The sequence below is a fragment of the Gopherus flavomarginatus genome, chromosome 12 (assembly GCF_025201925.1).
Source record: "Gopherus flavomarginatus isolate rGopFla2 chromosome 12, rGopFla2.mat.asm, whole genome shotgun sequence".
NCBI classification, from domain to species: Eukaryota; Metazoa; Chordata; order Testudines; family Testudinidae; genus Gopherus; species Gopherus flavomarginatus.
In genome coordinates, this window is record NC_066628.1 from 38,952,250 (window position 1) to 38,977,835 (window position 25,586).

Consider the following 25,586-nt stretch of genomic DNA (forward strand, 5'->3'; position numbering starts at 1 on the left):
AGAGGGGCTATGCTGCTGCTGCTGTTTTAACACATTTTCTCCTTTAGTCTGCAAAACCCCACATGAACCTGGGATGTGGGTGCTAGAGACAGGAGAGGGTGAGGAACTGGGGACTCTAGTCCTTTGCTTCCCCAGGAAAACAGGCATTGAGTTTATTGAAAGGAAGCAGATTCAAGGCATGTTGCAAACCAGAAAACTTGGGCTGCAGTTCATGACAAAACATGACATTAACATGTAATATGAGTAAAGTTAAGCATCTGCATAAGTCTCTGCAGGATCAGGGCCTTCATTTCTTCAATTTTACTACCAGCCCTCCCACACTTCTAGCATCATACAGCAAACACCCTGAGAGAACAGGCCAGGCCGGGCGAGTGCAGGATGGAGATGCTAATGACTCTTGTCAGGAAATAGCTATGACAGCTGCTCTACCCCACAGCCTGTCCCCAGCACACACAGCCCTGGGATACAGTGTTCAAACAGCAGCCAACCATCACCATTTCCTGAACGTGCACGTTTGAGTTGAAGAGAAACCAGCAAAAATAGCAACATTCAAAAGTTCACTAAGTGCATCATGGGATTATTTTGTTTCCAGTCCCATGACTTCCCATAGCCCTGATGCTGTCATGCCAGTATAGTTGGTTATTACTTTATAAAAAGCAGCTGAAGTTCACTGAAACTGACAATACAACCACAACAACTAAAATAGCAGCCACCTCGCACCCTTCTGCACATACTGTACAAGCCTTCTTGGAAGGAAACAGGGTCCTGATCTCTCAGCTATTTCTTCATTTCAGTACTGGACAACATGACTCAGGTTATCAGTGTAGAATGCAGGGATGTGCTTGCGCCTTCTAACGCCCAGAAGCAGGATTGTTTGGAGAGAGAGTCACTTGCAGTGAGTCTCCTACTGAGAACCAGAGCAATAACGAGGATCCTGATAATGAATGAGCTGCTGTTTCCAGGTGAGCCTGAAATGGACACTGGGTGTGAGTGGAACTGGAAGGAATTAAGTTCCCCCTTCAGGTTCTTCTTGCTTCTAGGATTGGTGGGTATTATTAGGAAGAAGACTTTGAGGACTTCAGGAAATAGGGCATGTAAGACCCATTAAAAGATTTAAAAACTGGCTAAATGATAGATCTCAAAGCAAAATTATTGGCAAAGGCTCATTGTGATGGGTTCCCCCCTGGATTTGGGGTACCACTGAGCCCCCCAACCCACCAGCCTGGGCTCCCACTCCCCCTGTAATGCCGTGACAAGCTGCAGACATGCTCCTGGTCTGACACTTTTACCAGCACACAGGTAGGGCCACATCCAGCTGCAGCTTCACACAGATGCTGAGATCAGCTGTATATGGGAAGGCTCAGCTAAGGAACTGCCCAGTTACATCCCCTTTGAAAGGTAAACCCAAAATTATACCATCTTGCACTGCACAGGGAACTCCTACAAAAGGAGAAGATGTCTGATGCTGCAGAGGTGTTTAATCTAACGGTCAAAGGCTTGATGAGATCCAATAGCTGGAAGTTGAACCTAGAGAAATTGAACTTGGAAATAAGGTACAGATTTTTAACAGTGACGATAATCAACTATTGAAACAACCTAGTCACTGGAGTGAGGGCTTTAAACCAGAACGGATCTCCCTCTAAAACAGTGGCTCTCAACCTTTCCTGACTACTGTACCCCTTTCAGGAGTCTGATTTGTCTTGCGTATCCCAAGTTACACCTCATTTAAAAACTACTTGCTTACAAAATCAGACATAAAAAAATATAAAAGTGTCCCAGCACACTATTCCTGACAAATTACTGACTTTCTCATTTTTATCATATAATTATAAAATAAATCAATTGGAATATAAATATTGTACATACATTTCAGTCTATAGTATATAGAGCAGTATAAAGAGGCCATTGTCTCTATGAAATTTTAATTTGTACCGACTTTGCTAGTGCTTTTTATGTAGCCTGTTGTAAAACTAGGCAAATATCTAGATGAATGGCTGTACCCCCTGGAAAGCTTTTGCATATCTCCTTGGGTACATGTACCCCTGGATGAGAACCACTGCTCTAAAAAGTATGCCCTCATTCAACCAGAAGTTACTTGGCTGGATGCAGGAATCACTGGGTGAAATCCTCTGACCTGTGCTGTGCAAGAGCTCAGAGTAGATGATCCCCAGGGTCCTTTCTGAACTCAAAATGTATGCATCGGTAAGATTCTCATCTTACTTAGCTAGGTGTATGTAAGCAGAGTCAGGATGAGTGCTACCCTGACATCTGGTGGTGAATTGTAGAGAGTGTGGAAAGAATTTCAAAAATTTCAAAGAGTGCGGAAAGAGATTTCGAGTATTTGCATTGGCATCCACCCCCCACTTCGCATAAGTCCACAGCAGACTGGGATGATTATTTTCACAGCTCTGGGATCCCCAATTTCTTTGTTATTGGGGCAGGAGGAAAAAAAAGTTTGTTACCCTGATTGTGTGAATGGGGAGCTGTGGGACTGCTTTGTGACAGAGATGACTCAACCTCAGTTGGGTGGTACTTGCTAAACATGGGACATGGGTTCCAAAACCCCATGAATGGAGAGAGAGGTTGGGGACTGGTGTGTGTGTGTGTGCTCGTGCGCGCGCGCGCCTGATGGTATGGGCCCCTTTTGAGGTCCTGGAACACCAATTGCTCATCCTCCTCTCTCCAATGTTAAAGAGTAGAGCTAATTTTGATTCCATTAGGAGTCCATCTAGAGACTGCTGAGCTGAATTCATGTTGGGCCAATGGTGCACCAGCACCAGGGCTCCCCTACTAAGAGCTGAAATCACTGAAGGGGCTGAGCTGAGATCACTGAGTGCTGTGTTAAGCAGGGGGGGAGCCTGAAGACCTATCGTTAAGCAGCTGGCAGAGCGGAGCAGTTTGCAGCGTGTTGGAGCAGCCCATGGAACAGTGAATGGAGTGAAGTGGTTTGCAGGGACAGCTGGAGGATCGGCACAGCTGCTGTGGGGGAGTGGGTTGTGGTGAAGGCTGCAGCAGAACTCCACGGAAAGGCGGAGCAGTTGGCCCTGGCCCATGTAAGGTGCCCGTTAACATCCTGTGTGGACTCCCCAGCTATTTCCACCCAGGCTGGGGGAGTAAAACTCTGCAGATAAACTCTTGAATTCTGGGGTGGCACTGACCAGAGACTTTTGGGTTGTTGGACTTTGGGGTAATTGGACTTAAGACCTTAAGGGGAAAAGGACATTGCCAGATGTACTTGGAGGTGGGTTTTGTTTATGGTTTGTGTTATAATCCTGTTTGTGGTGTTTCTCCAATGGGATGCCGCATTGTTTCCTTCCTTTATTAAAAGGATTTTGCTACACTCAGACTCCGTGCTTGCGAGAGGGGAAGTATTGCCTCCTAGAGGCGCCCAGGGGGGTGTGGTATGTGAGTGTCCCAGGTCACTGGGTGGGGGCTTGAGCCGGTTATGCATGGTGTTATTAAAACGGAACCCCTGGATACTGAACCCGGCCCTTGTTGCGGCCAACTCAGAGGGGCAGAAGGGTTATGTGTAAATCTGGACTCCACTTTTAAAATCTGGACTCTGCTCCAACCGCTGAGACAGAGACCAACACCTACAAAATCTTCACCAAGCATTCTCAAAAACTACAATACTTGCACAAGGAAGTAAGGAAACAGATCAACAGAGCCAGACGTGTACCCAGAAGCCTCCTACTGCAAGACAAATCCAAAAAAGAAACCAAGAGAACTCCATTGGCCATCACATACAGTCCCCAGCTAAAACCCCTCCAACACATCATCAGGGACCTACAACCCATTTTGGACAATGATCCCTCACTTTCACAGGCCTTGGGTAGCAGGCCAGTCCTCGCCCACAGACAACCTGCCAACCTGAAGCATATTCTCACCAGTAACTGCCCACTGCACCATAGTAACTCTAACTCAGGAACCAATCCATGCAACAAACGTTGATGCCAACTCTGCCCACATATCTACACTAGCGACACCATCACAGGACCTAACCAGATCAGCCACACCGTCACCGGTTCATTCACCTGCACATCCACTGATGTAATATAGGCCATCATATGCCAGCAATGCCCCTCTGCTATGTACATTGGCCAAACTGGACAGTCTCTACGGAAAAGGATAAACGGACACAAATCAGATATTAGGAATGGCAATATACAAAAACCTGTAGGAGAGCACTTCAATCCCCCTGGAAACACAATAACAGATCTAAAGGTAGCCATCTTGCAGCAAAAAAAACTTCAGGACCAGACTTCAAAGAGAAACTGCCGAGCTCCAGTTCATCTGCAAATTTGACATCATCAGCTCAGGATTAAACAAAGACTGTGAATGGCTTGCCAACTACAAAAGCAGTTTCTCCTCCCTTGGTTTTCACACCTCAACTGCTAGAAGAGGGCCTCATCCTCCCTGACTGAACTAACCTCGCTATCTCTAGCCTTCTTCTTGCTTGCATATATATACTGTGACTAAGTTCCTCCTCTACCTTGGTGAGTCCTGCGCTTATTGGCAGATTTGCTCACCTCAGTGATCTTCCCCACAGTCTGGATCTTCCCTCCTGTGTCTGATCAGGAGTTGAGAGGTTTGGGGGGAACCCGGGCCCGCCCTCTACTCCGGGTTCCAGCCAAGGGCCCTGCGGATTGCAGCTGTCTATAGTGCCTCTTGTAACAGCTGTGTGACAGCTACACCTCCCTGGGCTACTTCCCCATGGCCTCCTCCAAACACCTTCTTTATCCTCACCACAGGACCTTCCTCCTGGTGTCTGATAATGCTTGTACTCCGTAGTCCTCCAGCAGCACAGCCTCTCACTCTCAGCTCCTGGTGCCTCTTGCTCCCAGCTCCTCACACGCACTTCCTCTCCTCTGGCTCCTCCTCGCCTGACTGGAGTGAGCTCCTTTTTAAACCCAGGTGCCCTGATTAGCCTGCCTTGATTGGCTGCAGGTGATCTAATCAGCCTGTCTGTCTTAATTGGTTCTAGCAAGTTCCTGACTACTCTAGTGCAGGCCCTGCTCTGGTCACTCAGGGAACAGAAAACTACTCATCCAGTGACAAGTATATTTGCCCTCTACCAGATTCCTGCACCCCACTGGCCTGGGTCTGTCACAATACCTGCCCCTGGAAATTTCCACTACATGCATCCGACGAAGCAGGTATTCACCCACGAAAGCTCATGCTCCAATACGGCTGTTTGTCTATAAGGTGCCACAGGACTCTTTGCTGCTTTTACAGATCCAGACTAACACAGCTACTCCTCTGATACTTGAAACCATTAGTTGCAACACCTAAAAGCTCAGAAATGTATTTACTTATTATTATTAAGGATTTGGGAAACCACAACCTCCCACCAGTTCTTGGAAACTGTTTTTTGAGGATTTGTTTTGGGGGGACAGGAGAGATTATATACAGGATACATTTTATAATTTAGCTCTGCACAGCTGAATATTTAAAAGTCTGACTAACTAGTCATTTCCTGCCTCCACAGGAAGTCTTTCTCTATTGTCTGTAGACAGCTAGATTAGACAGATAACCTGGGCGCATATTGCTAGTACAGGGCGGAAGGCATTTTTCCAAGTGAGGAAATAAAGCCTCTGACCTGGGGAGAAAAGTCTAATCCACAGTGACACCTCAGGCTCATAGATCAACTAGCAGCAGCAATTCTAGCATTGCATTTGCTCACAGTTTCCTTTGCCAGCTCTACAGCTCCCCCGAAGCTGCAGTTTCATCTCTTCACTGCCTCCTCAGCCTCTATATAGAAGGTCTTTCCATGTTCAAATTGCCTTTTGCCTGTGTAGGCAGGCAGCCAGAACCAGCCTTGCACTGACTTATGTAAGGAAGGATAATCCTGCAACCACACTGCAGAAAATCCTCCCTTCTGAACAGTCAGGAAGTGAAGGTGGCTCCTTGCTACAATCCTGCTGGGGAGCTGATGGGAGGCGGGGGTTGAGGTGAATTCTCTGCCTCTGTTGGTGTCAGCTCCTCTCTCGCTTGCCGGGGAGAACTTATCCCCGAGCCTCACACCACCACCTCTGACCAGGACAGGTGAAATTCTGTGCTCTGTCTCCAGGAGGTGCAGCCCAGGGGTGGGGTGGCAAAGGTGACTTTAAGCAACCATTGCATCCCCAGATTCTAAGGTGACCTTTCACCCCTGCTTCCAGGCACTAGAATACACCAATAGCCAGGAGGGTCACAAGGGAAATTGGAGACAGGAAAGAATGCTCAGCTTTGAAGAGACAAGGACTCTGGTCTAGGGAACAGGTCTTTGCCTTAGAATGTGCTTAAAATCATCCTAAAGGTCCAGAGAAAAGACCACAAGGAAGAAACTTAAGGGAGCAGAACCCCTACTGTGGACATGATTTTCACTGGTGCAGCAGATCTACACTAGGAGTTTGTATGATGCCAACTCCTGTGATTTTATCACAAGTGTCATGATATTTAGTGCTTGTCTTTAAGCACCTAGCTCCTGGAGCCATGTGATTACTAGAGAATCTCAGCTTTGCTTTAAAAGAAAAGTATGTTTTTAGTCCTTATGGTTGTGGAGAAAAGTTTGAAACAATCACAGACGTGCCTCATAAAGGTCCTAAGCCAGAAGACAAAAACGAAGATCCCAAAAGGTGTTGTTTCTTAAAAAAAACATGTGATTTTTGAATGCTTGAAGTTGGCAGACCTGGGTTTGCACCAGTTCATCTGTAATCGCTGTAGCTATGTCCGCCGCTAAACTGCAGTGTAGACAAAGTCTTAGCATGGCACTCAGAAAAACCTTTCAGAAACCTTCAAATTATGGGAACTGTGGCCCAGCTTTTTCTCTCATAGATATGACACTTCCTTTAATCATGCTTCTCCTTTTTTTAAAAAAAGAAGCAAACACCAATCATCGGAGAATGCAGGTTGGGCAACTTCTTTCTACAGTGAAAAAGCAGCCTTTTCCGAGGGACGTGGGATGACTGACACATCTAGAAGCTTGACATCATAGAACTGGTCAGTGAGTCTTATCATTTCATTTTCAACTCTCACAAAAGGAAGAGGGTCCCTGCGATCTCCTGGAGAACCCAGATCTACCAGAGGAGAGATTCACCCACCAAGGGAACCAGGACCATGAGGATTTTTTCTGTTTTACTTTGGATTCTTTTCCCAGGTGAGAATGACATGTTTTTTTGTGGCTCACTAGAAATACAATTATCAGAGGGGTAGCCATGTTAGTCTGGATCTGTAAAAGCAACAAAGAGTCCTGTGGCACCTTATAGACTAACAGACATTTTGGAGCATGAGCTTTCGTGGGTGAATACCCACTTTGTCGGTGCATCCGATGAAGTGGGTATTCACCCATGAAAGCTCACGCTCCAAAATGTCTGTTAGTCTATAAGGTGCCACAGGACTCTTTGCTGCTTTTAGAAATACAATGTAAATATTGGGTTTGCACGGGGTTTGCCAGCTTTACCAACAGAGCTTGAAAGTCTCAGCTGTGCTCTTGCTGTGGTTCTAACTCACCCAGGAGATAGAACTTACAAAGTGGGCAGGACAGTAAAGATTTCAGCACACAATCTGTGTCTGTGTGGAGAAAGTTTTCTATGAAGACAAAACAAGGACATTTCAGCTGAAAAGGAGAATTTTTCAGAACCTTCTCAGCACAGCTGGACAAAGAACAGCAAACAATATTCATTACAATTATTTGATGAAAACATTGCCAGCATTGCAACCAATATTATTTGCAACAAATATTGAGGCTAAAAATGTAGCCAGATACTAAAAGGGATTGGAGATTTAGATGGATATTGAGAATATGCAGTTATCAAAATTAGCATCAACCAAAATTTTGAACAAGAAAAGAAAGCACACACTTCTGGGCTTAAGGCGATGTCTAGCTATTCCAGATCAGGAAGAGACTGGTCTGGGGGGCAGATTGTCCCACATCTGCACACTGCAGGTTCTCACACTTTTCTCTTAAGCACATGTCCCTGGCCACTGTTGGAGACAGAATACTGGATGTTGGCTCTCATCCAGTTTGGTTATTCCAATGTTCCTATAAGATGAATTCTAGCTATGAACATATGAAAACAGGAAGTTATAATTAAAGTCATGTTGTAACCTTGACCATATGGGGCACTACCCATGTGATAGTTCTAACTAATTCTATAGGGTGTGATTATTTCTAGCTACAGAAAATTGATTTAATCACTGTAGAGTCTGAACATCTTTCAAAGAATGTTTGCAAAAGTGCACCAAATAGTACAGTTTGGAACTTTTCAGACTTTCTATGAGACAACATCACACTGTAGATGAGTTCTGCAGTAGGTGTGGCATCCCAACCTGGTACATTTTGCGGCATCACATTATAGTAGGAACTAGCTGAATCACTGTGTAGGTAATAGTGCACTGCTTCCCCCTGCCTGGTTATTGGGGACATTCAGCACCAGTGGCTAAAGTTCCTGGTGTGTGATCATTTATCTATGTAGCACGCGCACATGCGCGCCCACACACACACACACACACACACACACACACACACACACACAATGGAATAGTTATTGAAAGGGCCTATAGCCAGAAAAGGTCCCTAAAGAGATAAGAGCTGGGAAAGATTGATCAGTCACTGATGAGACAAGGCCTCTGGTTTGGGGAACAGGACTTCACCACAATATGGAGCTAAGAACAAACTGAAGCTCCAGGGTGAGGGCCACCAGGAGTGAGCTCACGGGAGCAAACCCCTAATGTAGACACCGTTTGCACTGGTGCACCCTGTCTACATTAGGTGATTGCGGTGTTGCTATTTATTGCAGTTTTATTGCAATTCTCTCAATAGTTGGTGTTTTTTCTTAACACTCCAGTTCCTAGATACCTGTGATTTGGGGAGAGTTTCAGCTTTCATTTAAAAAATGTTTCTATCTGTCATAGTTGTAGAGAAAAAGCTTGAAAACATGATCCAAGTGCAACCTAAAGACTCAAAATCCAAAAGGCAAAGAAAAACAAACACACATTAATTACTTTAAAAAAAAAAAACCTTCATGACTTTTAAGCCAATCTCATTATTGAGGCAGGGAGGATGTTGACTCATGACTTTTGATTACACTTGGGTATATCTATACTTAAATTGTTATTGTGTCACAGCTACGCCGCTGTAGTACTTCACTATAGGCACTACCTATGCCAACGGGAGGAACCCTCACATTGGTGCAGGTAATCCACCTCCCTAAGAGGTGGTGTCTAGGTTGACAGAAGAATTCTTCCATTGACCTAGCTCTGTCTACACAGGGGACTAGGTTCGCATAGCTACTTCTCTCAGGGTGTAGATTTTTCATACTCCTGAGCGGTGTAGCTATGCCAATGTATGTTCCCAGTGTAGACTAGTCCTGAGGGTTGGAAATACTGAAGATATTAACCATCTGCAACAGTTAAATATTGCAGCTTTTACTCCAAAAGTTCCCACCACACGTGCATGGAATGGAAGACCTGACTCACCATATCTCACACCTTGTGTAGTCATTTACATCAATGCAAAGTGGCTGTCAAATGTGACAATCTCAGAATGGCAGCATTTTACACTCGCGTTGCATTGGCGTAAATGACTAGAGGAGGTGCAGGGCAATGGTGAATTGAGTCCCCATTCTTCATAGGTTAGGAGGTTCTTTTGTGTGTCTCCCTACAACAAAAGGGATTTCAGACTAGAGGGCGTCAGACAGTCAGGTTAAGCCTCCTGAAAGTTTCAAATGTTCAATGTACTCTTTCTGAACTAGATACAGGCCCCCTAAATAGCCCTCAAATACTTTTTTAAATGGGGGAAAATGTATTTTCAAAATGACTGAACTAAAAATCACTGATGAGATTTTGCACAAAAAACATCGTCTCTGGTCTCACACAAAGCCAGGATAATTTTGGCTGAAGAGGAAAATTATTCAGAACATTATCAGCAGAGACAGTTAAATAATGGAAAACCTTATTCACTGATAACTACTCGACGAAAAGATAGCCAGAATTTGTGACAAATATTCACAACAAACTATTTGACTGGCTCTGGTGACGAGCATGCGAAAATAGGATGGGATAAGGTAAGCCATACTGAAACCTTGATATAAGGGACACCATCAAGTATTTGATATAATTAGTTTTCTAGGCTGTGTTTTGTCTACCTAGTTGCTGATATGGCCCTTACCGTCAAAGTATCTTTCAAGCAACTTTCAAAGGCTGCTTTTTCAAATTAAATAAATAAATAACTGTAACAAAAGTGAACCAAACAATACCAAAGTAGGGCCTAATCCTAGAAACACTTCCACATACTTAATTTTAAAAACATGATTGATCCTACTGATTTACTCTAAGCATGAGTGCCAATGAAACCAAAAGGAGTTCTCCTGCACTTAAAAGGAAGCACATGGGTCAATAGTTGCAGGATAGAGGGGTAGCACTTTTCTCACCCCTTGTCTAGACTAGCTTTGATAGGTATTATGTTAGATCAAGCTAGCTAGCTCTTTTTAACTAACACTTTCCAAACTGTATTTTAGAAAGTGCTAAGCTAGTCAGATATACATTGCTGAGATATCCCAGCATGGTGCATGTTGGAGCATCACAGTGGAGCATTGGGGGAGGCGGAGGAAGAGGGGAAGAACCCCCAAACTATGAACCTGAAATGGAAAACCAAAACAAAATGACATTTTAGATGAAAATGAAAAAAAGAGAGTTTCATTTTTAAAAGTCAGTTTGAAATTGGACTTGTCTTTCAATGTTCAATTTTCCCACACGGAAAATCCAAATATTGTTTTGAAATAGAATTTTTCCTGCCCCATTCACCTGCTCCCACGCAGCCCCAGTGGGGAGGGGCAATTGCTCTTGGTCCCTTTGCACAGATTTAAAAAGTCAGGTTTTGGGACAGGTGAAGCTGGAAGCTGCAGACTCTGATCCCCCTGTCCGCCCTGCAAAATGCTGAAGTATCACTCTTCCTCCCCCCCATCCCCGGGCACATGAGGGCAGGTCACCCGGGCCTCACTGTCTCTGTCCCTTGCAGGCTGCTGGGCGGTGACGGGCCCCGGGGCAGTACACGGCCCCACGGGTGGGTCGGTGGCTGTGCGGTGCCAGTACCGGGCGGGCTATGAGGATTATCCGAAGTTCTGGTGCCAGGAAGGAGGCTTGATAGGTTTGTTCTGTTCCGACTGGCTTCACGTCGTCGAGACTGATGGGTCGGAGTTGGAGGTGACGCGGGGCAGAGTCTCCATCCGAGACGATCACACCCAGCGCACATTCACCGTGACCGTGGAGAACCTGACACCGGCAGACGCCGGCACGTACCACTGCGGGGTAGAGAGAACCGGGCCTGATCTCAGGGACACTGTGGAACTCACCGTCTCCCCAGGTAAATCCCAGCGCTGCCCCCTAGCAGTGTTGGTGCTGCCGGGCTCGGGGCAGGGCCGGGGGGCACTGGGCCGGGAAAGGGGGGCAGGTGTCTAGACCGGCAGATCTGCTGTAACCCGGGTGGGGCCAAACACCGCAGCCCGCTCTGCGCAGGGCCCAGCCTGGGGCTGCGAGGGGCCGGAGGGCGGGGGCTGCTCCCAGACCGGCCATCGAGCCCCTCTGCGGCTCCCCGCAGCGCCTTTTGCCCAGCACTGCCTGGCCTCTTCCCAGTGCCACGACGCTAATCACCCCACTATTGAGACCTCACAGGCTGGGCTCCATGCTCCCCAGTGGCTGCCAGGCCCTCTCACTGGACACTCACAGAAAAGTTATTGCCTTTGCTGGCTCCAAAGAGACAGAACATGTGCCAGCCTGTTAGTTTAGCTGAGGATTTCACCTCTCAGTTTGATACACAACCCTTATTTGTAATAAAACCAGAGCAGCTTTATTAACAAAAAGCAGATATGTAGGCGATATAAGGAAGAACAGAAGACACAAGTCACACAAAACAAAAACACGCTTTCTAGCGACTGAAACTTAATTCGGCAAGTTGCAATCTTGGTCTAAGCAGGTTTCTCACCTATAGTCAGTTCCCAGAGACATCAGCCCCCTTGGGTGAAGGAGCCACCTTTGTCCCATTACCAGAGCTCTGGCCTCTTGTGTCCCATGAGTGACGGATGCCAAAATGGCTTTCTGCTTATATTTCCCAAAGTCTATAGTCTCTGTTTCAAGTGGTCGGAAGGCATCCCTGGGGGTGCAGGCTCCATCCACACTCATGATTGTTAAGCTGTCTCCACCCTCTGCCCCCAGCAGTCCCTTGTTAAGCTTGATGGTGCATTGTTTACCTTATATGTAGATGTACTTTCCATTGTCCTCTGAGGTATCACCTAGCTTAGTTCAGATTGGAGACACAACCAACATTTCTTTGTCTGGGACAGGCTGGGTTTATGCACGAGTTGCAAACCACCTTTGAAGAACATATTTTCCAGCACATCTATAGTTCTTTATACACTGCCCATACCTCCAGCATGCAATAATATTAATGAGCAGCTTGTTACCAGTTTGCATAGGATACTATATATGAAACCGTTCAGAGACAGATTCTAGCAACAGTGTGTTGGGGCAATGAGTGTGTCTTGCCTGACATGAATTATGGCCTGTGGTGCCCTGTGCCAGATGGCATTGAGAGGCTCCCTGGGTCACAAGTGGCTCTTGTCTTGTCTTGACCAAGGGCACGTATTTGGTGAATAGAGGGGGTCTTATCCAGACATGAACTATCCAAATCTGCTAATCTTCCGTCACCCCCTTCACAACCTTGAGAAACTCCCACTTGTTTCCTAGGTTTTCCCACACAACTGTCTGATTTCCCCCCCACCCCGTCCCCCATGCAGGAGAAAGAATTAATGCTGGAGCATGCAGCCTCACATTACATCTTCCAGTTCTTACTCGGGCAAAACTCCCATTGAAATTCATGCAGAGTCTGCCTGAGTGAGGACTGTGGAATCAGATGAACAGTTAGACCCAGGATCAAGACTGGCCCAGAGAGGTGGGACGGAGGTGAGATAAGCGAGTAGTTTTAAATGCCACTGATTTGAAAAGCTTTGTGCAAAGTAAAGGGGGTAAAAAGAGACTTTGCTATGAATGACAGGGTCATTATTCATGAATATTTGGCTGTCTCCTGGACACTTACAACAAAAGTCATCAATCTTAAAGAAGTGTCATGACTTTTAACAGAGATGCTTGTTAGTCCCAGAAGTCACATTTTACAGGAATTCTTCACTATTTGTTATTAGCTAGTCTCACATTGACAATTGTTAAAGTCATCCACTGAGAAGGTAGGGCCGAGATATTCCTGAGCTCTGTGTTAGGTAAGTTATAAAATAAATAGAGGTGGCCATTCAGCCCTATAGTGATCAGTGCAATTTCTGCCAGTGGGTGTCAGAATGGAGTGAAGAACAACATGAACTGAGATGTAGGTGCAGAGGGAAAGAGAGGAGAAGCCAGGGCCTGTCTGCAGGAATTTCCTTTCACCATAGTATCTTTTCCCTCAGTGAAAGCTTCTCTGGTTTTTCATTGCTAACCCTATTCCTTGAGCAGTGACTAAGAAATGGACCATAATAAAATACTCCAGCTCTCTAAGATACAGCAAAGAGGAGAGAAGAGACAGCAAAATCATCAGGAGAACAAGGGGATAGCCAATGCATTTTAAAGGCAACAAATCTATGTCTGATAAGAGGGGAATGTAGTCTCCATAATGCATAATTAACCCATGGAACTCACTATGACAAGGTATTGAGGTTGAGAGTCTAGCAGGATTCAACCTTCTTATGGATAATTAAGTCATCCAGTCATCCAGTAGCAGCCGTGTTAGTCTATATCTGCAAAAAGAACAGGAGTACTTGTGGCACCTTAAAGGCTAACAAATTTATTTGAGCATAAGCTTTCGTGGTCTACCGCCTATATCATAGGATGTATAGAATGGAACATATAGCGAGGAGATATATATACACATACAGAGAGCATGAAAAAGTGGGAGTTGTCCTACCAACTCTAAGAGGCTAATGAAGTAAGAGAAAAAAAGCTTTTGTAGTGACAATCAAGATAGCCCAGTACAGACAGTTGGACAAGAAGTGTGAGAATACTTAAAATGGGGAAATAGATTCAATGTGTGGAATGGATCAAACATTGAATCTATTTCCTCATGTTAAGTATTTTCACACCTCTTGTCCAACTGTCTGTACTGGACTATCTTGATTGTCACTACAAAAGTTTTTTCTCTTAATTAGCCTCTTAGAGTTGGTAGGACAACTCCCATATTTTCATGCTCTGTGTGTGTTTGTGTGTGTGTGTGTGTGTGTGTGTACCTATATCTATCTATCTATATCTCTATCTATCCATTATGTCACTGGGGGCCATCAGCAGTTGAAGTAGGAATATGTCTACACTACCCGCTGGATCAGCGGGTAGCAATCGTTTTATTGGGGATCGATATATCGCGTCTCATCTAGACTCGATATATCGATCCCCGAACGTGCTCCCGTCGACTCCGGATCTTCACCAGGGCGAGCAGCAGTAGCGGAGTCAATAGGGGGAGCTGTGGCTGTCCATCCCGTGCCGTGAGGACAGCAGGTAAGTCGAAATAAGATACTTCGACTTCAGCTACGCCATTCCCGTAGCTGAAGTTGCATATCTTACATCAACCCTCACCCCCTAGTGTAGACCAGGCCTAGGATACAGAATTACAGCTACTGTGTTAACACAACACCACACCGCCTTTCTCCGCTTGGAATGGCCTAGCTAGTACACACCTCAAGGAGCTTTAATAGCCCAGCCACGATGAAGACAGGTGCCGGCTCGAACACGAAATCAATGAACAAGGGCTTGGTAATACAGCTCTGTTTGCTTTCATTTGAAGCTGTTCCTACCTCACCACCGACGACATCAGAAAAGGACCTGACTGTTGCCACCTCCTCATGGACTCTTCCTGAAGTAGATGTTCTTGCCGGGTGAGTGCTCAAACTCATGCTAGAGGTACTGTGAGGTCTCCTTTCACCAACTCTAGGGAAGGTTTGGGGTTTCTACATTGTGCTCAAAGTCCAGGCTACAATCCCTACAGAGGCCAAGGCTTTAAGTCAAACTCACGCAGACGGATGATTCTAGAACTCTCAGGTCTCTGCACAAAAGAGGCATTGAAGAAAAGGATTTTTAGCTGAGTTCATGAGTTGAGACGGGGCATTTATGATCTAAGTCAGAGCCAGACAGTCCTGCTGTTCTACAGTCCTTTCTGTCCTGCAAACTATTTTCTGCCCTGGAAGATGAATTCCATTGCATTTTACTGTATCGCACTCACTGCTGTCACACTCTGTAGGTTTTTCCTGAGCTCAGACCTTTGTTAGGCACTATACTGAAGCCAGCAAACTCATGTCTCCGGTCACCTGGGCCCAGATCCTCTGATATATTTAGGTGCTTAATGCTCATTGAGGTCAGGGGGAGTTAGACATCTAAATGTCTTTAAAGACCTAGGCCCCAGTACACGTTTAAACCCAGCTGTGCAGAGAGGACAGCTGGAACTGCTTTAGATTGCCAAATTTTCCTTTGCTGAATGGTTTCTGTTTATTCAGTTTGATGCTGAAATCCAACATCACAAGGTGTCAGCCTCAGATCTGCAACTGACTCAATGTGCTTCTTTGACGCAAGTCACTGTACTTGTGCCTCAGTTTCCCAGTTGTAAAAAACAAATAGGGGTTGGCTAATACTTACCCACCCCTTCCAACAACTTGAGAGGGGAGCAAGATCTATGTCTAATCTTTATATAACAAAGTGTGACCGTTAAGAGTAGAAACAAACATTCTCTTCTCTTTTGCCTAGTATTCCAAACCTTGTCCTCTACATCCTGATCCCATCCATCCTGCTGGTTCTACTTTTGATTGTGTTCATTGCTGTAAAGTTTAAAAGAGCATCACAGAGGAGGAGAAAAGGTAAAAATTCTATGATCAATTTTGCTAGTAAGTATCACTTCATTCTCCAGATGGTGCAGCGCGATCATTTTGCTTCCTTCCTAAGGACCATACTGTCCCTGTCACCAAAATAACAGCACAAGACAGACACTCTCTAAATTCCTATGTACTTAGTCAGTTACTCCATGCAGCAGGTCACGTGGCCATTCAAACTGGCAGATCCCCACGGCACGCCCAGCCCCAGCCACAGTGATGGAGCAGGTACCTAGCTCGATACAGCAGCAGGCTAGTTAAAAAGCAAACAAGCCAGTGGTATTTGACCAAGTAGAAATCAGTTAAATAAGAGTCATTAACACTCAGCAAAAGAAACACAGAAATAAACTCCTCTTGATTTCATCAGCTGCTCCTAAGAACTGCTCCTCTGGCCTGTAGTGATTCTCAGTTTTTCCTGCAAAGCTATCTACCCACAAGCCCCATGCTGTCTCAGGTCCTGGTAATCCTGTGACTTTCAATCCGCTGCAGCTGGGCTTGCCAGGGTCTGATGGGTACTAATAACAGGGAAACAGTTGACAAAGTCTTTTCCTCCTTCCCCTCTGCCAGAAGGGGTGCAATCACTGCCTCAGCAAAAAGAGTCAAACCAAACAAAGCTGCACCAGTTTATCTTAAAATTGGGTCAAGAAATGATTGAGCTAAACTGGAGCAAAGTCTCTGTAGACATTTATTTTATTCTTTATTTATAAGGCTGCTGGTGTGTGGAGACCGTGGCCTATCATGTCGGCAACTATTGTCACAGAGTTTCCTGGTGCTCCCCTGTCTATCAGAACCCATCTGTTGTCCCTCGTCTTCTATTTAGATTGTACTTTGGGTCTCCTTGTTCTGTGTTTGTAGAGCACCTAGCACAGCAGGGGTCCTCAGCCATGACTGGCGCTTCTAGACCCTACAATAATACAAATAACACAATCATAGAACCAGAGAATTGGAAGGGGCTTCGAGAGGTCATCTAGTCCATTCCCCTGCACTCGTGGCAAGACTAAAGATTATCTAAACCATCCCTGACAGATGTTCGTCTAACCTGCTCTTAGAAACCTCCAATGATGAAGACTCCACCACCTCCCTAGGCAATTTATTCCAGTGCTTAACCACACTCACAGTTAGGAATTTTTTCCTAATGCCCAACCTAAACCAACATTGCTGCAATTTAAGCCCATTGCATCTTGCCCTGTCCTCAGAGGTTAAGAACAACAATTTTTCTTCCTCCTCCTTTTAACAACCTTTTATATACTTGAAAACTGTTATCATGTCCCCTCTCAGTCTTCTCTTTTCCAGACTAAACAAACCCATTTTTTTTCAATCTTCCCTCATAGATCATGTTCTCTAGACCTTTAATCATTTTTGTCACTTTTCTCTGGACTCTCTCCAATTTGTTCACATGATCATCCTTCCACTAATCTGGCATCAAGAACCAGACACTACATTCCAATCAAGGCCTAATCAGCACAGAGTAGAGCAAAAGAATTACTTCTTGTGTCTTGCTTACAATACTCCTGCTAATACATCCCAGAATGATGTTTGCTTTTTTTGCAACAGCGTTACAGTGTTGACTCATAATTAGGTTGTGGTGCACTATGACCCTCAGCTCCCTTTCCGCTGTATGCCTTCCTAGACAGTCATTTCTCATTTTGTATGAGTATAGTTGATCCCAGAATGATGTTTGCTTTTTTTGCAACAGCATTATGCTGTTGACTCATATTTAGGCTGTGGTCCTCTATGACCCTCAGATCCCTTTCCGCAGGATGCCTTCCTAGATAGTCATTTCTCATTTTGTATGTGTTTAACTGATTCTTCCTTCCTAAGTGGAGTAGTTTGCATTTGTCCTTATTGAATTTCATCCTATTTACTTCAGACCATTTCTCCAGTTTGTCCAGATCTTTTTGAATTTTAATCCTATTCTCCAAAGCACTTGCAGCCACTCCCAACTTGGTATCATCCGCAAACTTTATGTGTACTTTCTATGCCATTATCTAAATCATTGATGAAGATATTGAACAGAACCAGACCCAGAACTGATCCCTGTGGGACCCCACTGGTTATGCCCTTCCAGCATGACTGTGAACCACTGATAACTACTCTCTGGGAACTGTTTTCCAACTAGTTTTGCACCCACTGTGACAGACCCAGGCCAGTGTGGTACAGGAGTCTGGTAGAGGGAAAATATACTCGTCACTGGCTTAGTAGTTTTCTGTTCTCTGAGTGACTAGAGCAGGGGCTGCACTGGAGTAATCAGGAACCTGATAGAACCAATTAAGACAGACAGGCTGATTAGAACACCTGCAGCCAATCAAGTCAGGCTAATCAGGGCACCTGGGTTTAAAAGGGAGCTCACTCCAGTCAAGGAGGGGAGAGCTAGAGGAGAGGAAGTGCATGTGAGGAGCTGGGAGAAAGAGGCACAAGGAGCTGAGAGTGAGAGGCTGTGCTGCTGGAGGACTACGGAGTACAAGTGTTATCTGACACCAGGAGGAAGGTCCTGTGGTGAGTATAAAGAAAGTGTTTGGAGGAGGCCATGGGGAAGTAGCCTAGGGAGTTGTAGCTGCCATGCAGCTGTTACAGAAGGCTCTATAGACAGCTGCAATCCACAGGGCCCTGGGCTGGAACCTGGAGTAGAGGGTGGGCCTGGGTTCCCCCCAAACCTCCCAACTGCTGATCAGACACAGGAAGAGTTGATCCAGACTGTGGGGAAGATCACTGAGGTGAGAAAATCTGCCAATAAGCACAGGACCCACCAAGGTAGAGGAGGAACTTTGTCACATCACTTTATAGTAGCTCCATCTAGGTTGCATTTCCCTAGTTTGTTTATGAGAAGGTCATGTGAGACAGTATCAAAACCTTTACTAAAGTCAAGATATACCACATCTACCACTTTCCCCCATACACAAGGCTTGTTTCCCTGTCAAAGAAAGCTATCAGGTTGGTTTGACAGGATTTGTTTTTGACAAATCCATGTAGACTGTTACTTATCACCTTATTATCTTCTAGATGTTTGCAAATTGATTGCTTAATTATTTGCTCCATTATCTTTCCGGGTTCAGAAGTTAAGATGACTGCCTGTAATTCCCTGGATTGTCCTTATTTCCCTTTTTATAGATTGGCACAATATTTGCCCTTTTCCAGTCTTCTGGAATCTCTCCTGTCTTCCATGACTTTTCGAAGAAAATTTCTAATGACTCAGATATCTCCTCAGTCAACTCCTTGAGTATTCTCAGATGCATTTCATCAGGCCCTGGTGACTTGAAGTCATCTAATTTGTCTAGTAATTTTTAACTTGTTCTTTCCCCATTTTAGTCTCTTCTGATCGTACCTCATTTTCACTGGCATTCACTGGTAGACGTCCAATCAGCACTAACCTTCTTAGTGAAAACCGAAACAAAAAAGTCATTAAGCACCTCTGTCATTTCCACATTTTCCACAATGATTTATTCATTTCAGTTTAAGTGCGTCTTAGATGGATTTAATTTAAGCCAGTTTCATATTCATTTAAACTAAACTGAAGCAAGTCATTCTCATACTGAAATACAAGTCTAACCAGAGATCTGCCCTGGTTTATCTAAATCAGGTTTTGAACTGATTTAATTTAAACCAGAGCAATTTTTGCATGTAAATGAAGTCTAGAAGACCACATTTTATTGGACAATGCTAATCTTCCCTCTCAGCTTCATCTGAGCTGCAGCCACACTGCACTGTTAGCCCCCTATGTGGGGGTACAGCACAGGGTTCTTCTTTTTTTTAATTCTGGGCTGAGATCAGCAGGAACGCTGCAGCTGCCAGTTAGAGACAGAAAAATGTTACTGACCTTTCACCTCCACTCCCCATCTGTAGCTCTCTGTCTCTCTCATTTGCATGCTGCATGAAAGAGGAATTCTCAAAGCAGAAAGGTCCAGATCCTCAAAGGGACTTAGGTTTCTAACAAATTAGGAGCCTAAATAACTTCAAGACTCTGCGCCAAACTTCTAATCCTGAAAGGGAAACAGTCCCCAGAGACTTGGAGAGCTCTAAAAAGACACTGGGGATGTCTCTCCTTGCCAGACACATCCACAGAGCCCTAACCTCATGGTGTTGGTGATGAAAGGCTTCCTGAGCCATGGGAGCAGGAGTGTAGCCCACCAAGGAGCTGACACTACCACCTTCCCTGGGTGCTGCAAAGCACTAGGGATCTGTGCACTACTTGCAGAGCTGATCCAGAGGGCTGGGTTTGTGTTTGTTCTCAAAAGCTGACCTGGTTCATTTAGATCTACAAAGCTGGGTCCATGTGACACAGGACAGTCCCCCAGTGAGTTACATACACATACAGTCCAATGATTGACAAATTCCTTTTCAAAAGCTTCCAGATGGAGACTGTAGTAATACTCGGTCCTAGGAAGGCTTTGCTTCCCTGACATTGCATCTAGGGTGCAGGTAAGGTGACCTGACAGCAAATGTAAAAAATCAGGACGGAGGTATGGGGTAATAGGAGACTATATTAAAAAAAAGATCCAAAAATCAGGACTGTTCCTATAATATCGAGACATCTGGTCACCCTAGGTGCAGGATACTACCACAACAAGAGCCTTAGAAAGGCCTAGCCAAAAATAAAAATAACTTTACAGCAGCTTGATCTATTTCCTGTTTCTGATTCTTTCAGCCCTTGAGGACACAACAGGACAAAAGGATAAGAACGCCTATCTCTATAACCCGGTAAGATAGGCTGTCGGGTAGCTGGTGATGAGCATAGTACAATAACTTATACATGATAGAATAGTGGATTGTCAGTGGCTCTCTGAGATTAGAGTATTTCACGCATTACTGAGCACCTGAAAAGGTGACACACCATCACCATTCACTTAGTGCTACTAAAATCCGTCCTAGGAAAAGTATAATGTCATAGGCTAGAGTCAATCTACACTAGCACAGAAGGTGTCTCTCTCCCTCTAGTGGCTGGTTCACATAAGAAGTTAAGCACATGCTACCACTACCAGCCACGGGAATTATTATTGTAGCTCAGTGTGACATTTCCCAGCAGTACCCAGAATTGTGGGGCATCTCGTTACCCCCTGCCCTTAGCATGAGGTAGGCCTGTCTGTGCCTGTCATGGGGCAGCTCCCCAATCCACCAGCCACAGGCAACACAATCCCTCCCCTCTAGGCCCCACAGGCCTTGCTATTCCGCTACAGGTTAGCGGTAGGTACACTCCAAACCTTGAACCCTCCAAGCATCACCCTGGAGTGTCCAGCCCCAGATTCGCTGGAGACTTGTGCTCTCAGATTCACCACTTCCAAAGAACATCCCACCCCAGCTGGCCAGTTCCCCCTCAGGTCACTGCTCCACTGAACAAACAGGGCTTAGAGACGTTTAGTTAACAAAGCAGAGAAATTCAAAGAACAGCAAACGGAGGTGTACTAGGGTTAGCCGGGGCTCGACCTGCTCTGGGGTGGTGGGGAGCCAAACCCCCTCACTACAGCAGATATTGGAAACAAACGGTTACATATAAAACAAAATCCTAATGCAGTCTGGAGCCTAGACTTAATGAACAAGCTGCTCTCATATCTCGCAGAGTGTTGCTCACTCTAAATCTGTACAGCACCTTACACCCAGGTTGGCTGTTTTCCCCTTTCATGAGACAAGCTCGCTGTCAGTTTGCCTCCCAGGTGAAGGATCCAATGTATCACTTTGTACTCCAAGGGACAATCTTTTGTCTTTATTCATAAACAGGACACTCCTCTCCCCAGGCTGTTTGTTTATTCCTGTAGATTTCCTTGCTTGTAGACTTCACAGTTTCTCAGTCCTCTCCAGCTCTGGGTATAAATGGGCACACAGTGTGCAGCATATGATACATAGTATCCAAATTGACAGACAGGAAGATAGGTATCTATTACCTCCTGCCTGCAAGAAACATCTCTGAGGTGTGTCACCTGCTGGTGACCTGCCTTAATTCCAAGACCTTAAGAACAATTTCTGTATAGATACATAACTCCTTAAATATTATCCACACGCACATTTTGCAATGATTGAGGACCAATGGGCAACTGGAGTTCGGCAGAGATGTCACATGTCATCCGTCAGTGAAGTATCTTGCATATATCTGACCCAGGGGATCCTTGTAAACCCTCTGTAAACCCCAGTGCCCTCTGGAACTTGGCACCAGAGTTCCTTGGGTCACACTCACCTCAGAGACTTGTGCTTTTAGCAGGAAATTCCCAGCCCTGCTGATAACCGGTGTGAAGGGGGAGGGGTCATTACTTAGACTCAGACAGAAAGGGCACCATTTTTACATGGCTGCAGCTTAGGGCAGTACAGGGAAGGAGTCACTTCCTGCCAACTCCACCGCTCTAGCTCCTTAGTGTGGCATTTTGGTAAGAGGGGTCCCTTGGAGTTTCCTGTTTGCTCCAAGCAACTCCCATGTCTGTTTCAGAATCCTGGGCACAACCCTCCCTTCAGTGCATCAGATCCTGCTGCCGCGGGCCAGATGGCAATCTCTATGAACGAGCAACACCTGCCCAGCTCAGCCGATCCGGAGTCCGAGTATGAAAGCATGATCCCGCAGAGGAGTCAGGTAGGAAGGAAACCCAGTGACAGCACACTGCTGCTGGAGGGTGCACTCCCCCGTCCTGAGACTCCCTCACGTCCAGGCCTGGAGGACACTGTTCCAAAAGGGAATCTGCTCCAGTCCAGGGGCAAAACCTTCCCTCTTCCTCTTTCTTACCAATAACCAGCCGTATTCAGTAGCAGCATCTCGTGAACCCTTCAGCCAGGCACAACCTAATTAAAGCCAGGAGTCACTTGGAGAAATCAGCTGTGGTTTGCAAGGTTCTTGTCTTCTGCCTGGGCCTGCTCCAAGTTACTCCAGCTTCTCTTCTTGTCGTTTCTTCTCTCTGATTCATGGTGTCCTTATTTCAGGTTTCAGGACAGAGAAAAGCAGTTTTTTCTGGTCCACAGGACTGCTCAGCCACAGATCAGCAGGACACCTACGTCAATATGTACTCAGTCACATCCCGTCCCCCCATGATTTGTCATCATGCAAAGTGTGGGAGAAAAGCTGCAGGCTGAAGCCCTTCCTATTCACGGGATATTTAGCAGCTCATCCTTATTTTCCTATTGTTCCATGAAACTTCCAGACTGGCATTCCCTCTGCCCTCCTTCTGCTGAGCAATCTGACAGCAGCAAGATGTGGTGGGGAGGTCCCACTTCCAGCATGATTGTCTTCAGAAATGTACTGGGGGCCAACAGCTACTACAAAGTACTTCTCCTTTCCTGAACATTAGCTTGAAACTGCACAAAGTCTTGGTGGCTCCAGTTCCTGAAGGGCCGGAGGTATTCCTCTGGTGCTCGTTGTGGCATCTCTCTGCTGCAGCGCCACATAATTGCTCATAAAACTCACTTGGTGCAAAGGAGCTTGGTTCTGGGGTCAGAACCTCAGGCTGATGAGGCAACTCTTTGGCTGGAGGTGATATGGGGAACAGAGCCTCAGGGAGGGTGCGGAAATAACAATGGGAAGACAAGGCAGAAGGAAACAGCTTTGTCCTTCATTTCCCCAGCCAGCGTGGAGTTAATTGTGATGGAATCTTTTTACCCCCAATCCCACGTTACCACAGTGGCTGAGAAGAAGAAGGGCACATGGATTCCCCCATTTTATACAGGTTATAATGAAAAGATTGAGAGCCCATTCCCAGATGTTCTTTTTGGACATCTTCATCTTTGATCCTAACTACCCCGTGGGACACATGTAAAGAATTTGAACACAAGACCAATATCATTCTAGAGTGTAGGAACAGAAGTGTTGTATGAAAGACACGAGAGATAATGGTCTCACCCTAGACTTTCTAGCCTCATCTCCACCATGTGCACCACTAGGGTTCCTCGTACCATCCACCCCCTAGCACCTCCAGTAACCCCACATTGAGTCATGATGCTGGAGTGGTGGGGAGTCAGGAATTGGCTCCTTCTCTCTATTTTGCCCACAGGAGCTCCACTCTTCTTTAAACTCTGTCGCCCAACACCTCCATGATAACCCTCCTCCCTGCACAGCTCCCACCAGATCTGCTCGGCTGCCCCAATATTACCAGCTCTCATGGTTCTAGTGCAAGTCTCACAATGTTCGCTGCTTTGTTTAAAGCCTCAACTCCTGGATTCTTGGGATGATGGGAGAATCTCAGCTTTCCTTAGAAAAGAAACAATATGTTTCTAGCCCACCCCACAGCAGAGAAAAAATTGAAAGGTGACCCAAGTGCACCCTTAGGTTTCAAAAAGTGGAAGATTAAAAAAGAACCCCAAAGGCATCTTTAAATGAACAAAAACTCTTGAGATTTTAAAACCAATCTCATGGTTGCTGAGGCCCTACACATGATTTTTGAATGCTTGAGGGGGAGGGACAATATCAGTGCTGCCATATAGAAATAATTAGTGATGTAGACACACAGAGAGCTGAAGCCTCAGTGGATATGTCTACACCAGTGGTTCTCAACCTATTTACCACTGTAGGCCTCATATTCAGCTCTCTGTGTGCTATGTGGGCCACATCCACACAATATATATACTACTTGTATGGCCCTAAGGATCAGGGGTGGGGCTGGCTTGGGAGGCAGAGGGGAACCACCCCCAGCACGCACCGGTAGCATGGCTGGGGCTCGGCTACTGCACTTCCCGTTGCCAGTGCGTGCAGGCACGGCTCTGCTGCAGTTCTCAGGGGAGCAGAAGGGGAGGTGCGGACCAGGGGCAGGGGCTTTCGCGAAGGGGTGGAGTGGGGGCGGGGCTGGTGTGGCACAGGAAGAGGTGGGGCTTGGGCTGGAGCAGCTGCATACTTTGTTTATGGGTAGGGACAGCCCTGCTGAGGATGTCAGATGGGCCGCAGCTGATTGGGCCAGAAGCAGCCTGTGGGCCACGGATTGAGAACCACCGGTCTCCACTGCAATTAAAAACCGTGTCAGCTGACTTGGGCTCGCATGGCTCAGGCTAAGGGTCTGTTTAGCTGCACTGTAGGTGTTCAGGCTTGGGCTAGAGCCAGAGCCAGGGTTCCAGGACCCTGCAAGGTGGGAGGGTCCCAGAGCTCAGGCTACAGCATGAGCCCGCATGTCTATACCACAATTACACAGCCCCGTAGCTGTGCTCCTTAGCCCGAGTCACCTAGCACAGGCCAGCCGCAGCAGCACTAACCATCAGGAAAATGGCACCCTGGGCAAACTTGTATTTTGCACCCTTTGAGTTGAAGTATGTAGTAGTGTTAGTGAACATTTCAAAAATAAAGCTGCAATCTCAAAAGTTTTTATAATTTACCAAAAAAAATACAAAAGAGGAAATGACACAAAAAATGATTCAATTGCATTCAATTGTATTCAAATAATGAACTATGTAAGTGTAGACGTGTGGACTCACCCCTGCAGTGCCTCCTGCTGGTTGTCCTCAGGAATTAGCTCAGTTCCAGCTCCAGAGCACCCTCTTCAGGCCAGTGAACCACCTGTCCTCTGGCCCCCATGTCCCTCCCTAGACCCGGTGCCCTTTTACCTGCCCCTAGCAGTCACCCCTCAGTCTTAGGGTCTCCCCTCCTCAGGGAACCCCCACCCACTGTTCCCACCTCACCACAGTATCAGGCTATTGCCAGTCATTGTCTAGCTGCTGCACCCTGGGGCAGACTGCAGTATCAGCCTACTCATCACTGGCAAGGAGGGTTTGGACCTGCTGTCTTAGCCTACTCCTGGGCTGCCCTCTGCAACCCCCAGTAAC

At 46.0% G+C, this 25,586-nt stretch overlaps 2 protein-coding genes across 3 annotated transcripts in view; both read left to right on the plus strand.

Annotated features, from left to right (window-relative positions):
* The window catches only part of LOC127033054 (CMRF35-like molecule 3), a 41,068-nt gene extending 16,441 nt beyond the window's left edge, over positions 1–24,627 (plus strand). Inside the window, exon 9 of the transcript XR_007769016.1 lies at positions 23,181–24,627. The gene's annotated coding sequence lies outside the window, so the exon portion shown is untranslated. The remainder of the gene's footprint in view (positions 1–23,180) is intronic.
* On the plus strand, positions 933–23,188 carry LOC127033056 (CMRF35-like molecule 3). 2 transcript variants are annotated; one of them, XM_050920863.1, is made up of 7 exons: positions 933–962; positions 11,000–11,344; positions 14,798–14,888; positions 15,751–15,860; positions 20,515–20,567; positions 22,282–22,422; positions 22,767–23,188. In XM_050920863.1, the coding sequence occupies exons 1-7, from the start codon at positions 941–943 to the stop codon at positions 22,914–22,916; spliced, it is 912 nt and encodes a 303-aa protein (XP_050776820.1). In that variant the 5' UTR covers positions 933–940; the 3' UTR covers positions 22,917–23,188. The 2 variants fall into 2 exon arrangements, with proteins under 2 accessions (XP_050776820.1, XP_050776819.1); XM_050920862.1 differs by lacking the exon at positions 933–962 and adding an exon at positions 6,958–7,138.
* Positions 24,628–25,586: the final 959 nt, after the last annotated feature.